Consider the following 2500-nt stretch of genomic DNA (forward strand, 5'->3'; position numbering starts at 1 on the left):
GGAGGCTCTGTGGTTGTGGTTGGAGGCTCAGTTGTTGTAGTTGGAGGCTCTGTGGTTGTGGTTGGAGGTTCTGTTGTTGTGGTTGGAGGCTCTGTGGTTGTGGTTGAAGGCTCTGTGGTTGTGGTTGGAGGCTCTGTGGTTGTGGTTGGAGGCTCTGTGGTTGTGGTTGGAGGCTCTGTGGTTGTGGTTGGAGGCTCTGTGGTTGTAGTTGGAAGCTCTGTGGTTGTGGTTGGAGGCTCTGTGGTTGTAGTTGGAGGCTCTGTGGTTGTGGTTGGAGGCTCTGTTGTTGTAGTTGGAAGTTCAGTTGTTGTAGTTAGACGCTCTGTGGTTGTGGTTGGAGGCTCTGTGGTTGTGGTTGGAGGCTCTGTGGTTGTGGTTGGAGGCTCTGTGGTTGTGGTTGGAGGCTCTGTGGTTGTGGTTGGAGGCTCTGTGGTTGTAGTTGGAGGCTCTGTGGTTGTGGTTGGAGGCTCTGTGGTTGTGGTTGGAGGCTCTGTGGTTGTGGTTGGAGGCTTTGTGGTTGTGGTTGGAGGCTCTGTGGTTGTGGTTGGAGGCTCTGTGGTTGTGGTTGGAGGCTCTGTGGTTGTGGTTGGAGGCTCTGTGGTTGTGGTTGGAGGCTCTGTGGTTGTAGTTGGAGGCTCTGTGGTTGTGGTTGGAGACTCTATGGTTGTGGTTGGAGGCTCTGTGGTTGTGGTTGGAGGCTCTGTGGTTGTGGTTGGAGGCTCTGTGGTTGTGGTTGGAGGCTCTGAGGTTGTAGTTGGAGGCTCTGTGGTTGTGGTTGGAGGCTCTGTGGTTGTTGTTGGAGGCTCTGTGGTTGTAGTTGGAGGCTCTGTGGTTGTGGTTGGAGGCTCTGTGGTTGTGGTTGGAGGCTCTGTGGTTGTGGTTGGAGGCTCTGTTGTTGTGGTTGGAGGCTCTGTGGTTGTGGTTGGAGGCTCTGTTGTTGTAGTTGGAAGTTCAGTTGTAGTTGGAGGCTCTGTGGTTGTGGTTGGAGGCTCTGTGGTTGTGGTTGGAGGCTCTGTGGTTGTGGTTGGAGGCTCTGTGGTTGTGGTTAGAGGTTCTGTGGTTGTGGTTGGAGGCTCTGTGGTTGGAGGCTCTGTGGTTGTAGTTGGAGGTTCTGTGGTTGTGGTTGGAGGCTCTGTGGTTGTGGTTGGAGGCTCTGTGGTTGTGGTTGGAGGCTCTGTGGTTGTAGTTGGAGGCTCTGTGGTTGTAGTTGGAGGCTCTGTGGTTGTGGTTGGAGGCTCTGTGGTTGTAGTTGGAGGTTCTGTGGTTGTAGTTGGAGGCTCTGTGGTTGTGGTTGGAGGCTCTGTGGTTGTGGTTGGAGGCTCTGTGGTTGTAGTTGGAGGCTCTGTGGTTGTGGTTAGAGGCTCTGTGGTTGTTGTTGGAGGCTCTGTGGTTGTAGTTGGAGGCTCTGTGGTTGTGGTTGGAGGCTCTGTGGTTGTGGTTGGAGGCTCCGTGGTTGTGGTTGGAGGCTCTGTGGTTGTAGTTGGAGGCTCTGTGGTTGTGGTTGGAGGCTCTGTGGTTGTGGTTGGAGGCTCTGTTGTTGTGGTTGGAGGCTCTGTGGTTGTGGTTGGAGGCTCTGTGGTTGTGGTTGGAGGCTCTGTGGTTGTAGTTGGAGGCTCTGTGGTTGTGGTTGGAGGCTCTGTGGTTGTGGTTGGAGGCTCTGTGGCTGTGGTTGGAGGCTCTGTGGTTGTGGTTGGAGGCTCAGTTGTTGTAGTTGGAGGTTCTGTCGTCGTTGTTATCAGAAGCTCCGTTGTTGTAGTTGTTCCTATCATCATTACTTTCATCACTATTTTGCACTAATTTCATCATTAGAATCTCATTACTTATTGCCATCTATATCATCATTTCCATTACTATTACTGCCAGTATCATCATTATCTATGATCATTGTTACCATTCCTGACGGTTATCATTATCATTATCATCATTATCATCATTATCACCAACATAACGCTTCCTCTAATCTGAAAATGCCAATTATTAACCAAAGGGAGTCTACGAATGAGTTGTCATACTGTATAAACACAGATTATTCAAACAGAAAATAAACGATGAATAATTCCTATACCCTACGTTTTCCTTATAGGTTTCTTAAAAGCTGACTTCCTGGCTGATGACAATGTGCAGTTTGTTGATTTTCCTTATACCTTGTTCTGTCGTCGTTGTTGGAGACTCTGTGGTGGTTGTTGGAGGCTCTATCGTCGTTGTTGGAGGCTCTGTCGTCGTTGTTGGAGGCTCTGTCGTTGTTGTTGGAGGCTCTGTCGTCGTTGTTGGAGGTTCTGTCGTTGTTGTTGGAGGCTCTGTCGTTGTTGTTGGAGGCTCTGTCGTTGTTGTTGGAGGCTCTGTCGTTGTTGTTGGAGGCTCTGTCGTTGTTGTTGGAGGCTCTGTCGTCGTTGTTGGAGGCTCTGTCGTTGTTGTTGGAGGCTCTGTCGTTGTTGTTGGAGGCTCTGTCGTTGTTGTTGGAGGCTCTGTCGTTGTTGTTGGAGGCTCTGTCGTTGTTGTT

The 2500-nt window shown here is 50.6% G+C and overlaps 2 protein-coding genes across 2 annotated transcripts in view; one reads left to right on the top strand and one right to left on the bottom strand.

The window, feature by feature from the left end:
* Positions 1-1797, top strand: part of LOC138864808 (outer membrane protein A-like) — a 4568-nt gene extending 2771 nt beyond the window's left edge. The window contains exons 7-10 of the mRNA XM_070133410.1: positions 152-382; positions 677-823; positions 866-1339; positions 1634-1797. Coding sequence (XP_069989511.1) covers positions 152-382; positions 677-823; positions 866-1339; positions 1634-1797 — 1016 coding nt within the window. The remainder of the gene's footprint in view (positions 1-151; positions 383-676; positions 824-865; positions 1340-1633) is intronic.
* A 280-nt stretch (positions 1798-2077) lies between these two features.
* The window catches only part of LOC113812284 (probable serine/threonine-protein kinase clkA), a 6035-nt gene continuing 5612 nt past the window's right edge, over positions 2078-2500 (bottom strand). The window contains exon 7 of the mRNA XM_070133411.1: positions 2078-2500. This exon is cut by the window's right edge and continues 385 nt beyond it. Within this exon, the coding sequence (XP_069989512.1) occupies positions 2078-2500 (423 nt within the window).

This window comes from Penaeus vannamei, chromosome 18 (genome assembly GCF_042767895.1).
Source record: "Penaeus vannamei isolate JL-2024 chromosome 18, ASM4276789v1, whole genome shotgun sequence".
Classification (NCBI taxonomy): Eukaryota; Metazoa; Arthropoda; class Malacostraca; order Decapoda; family Penaeidae; genus Penaeus; species Penaeus vannamei.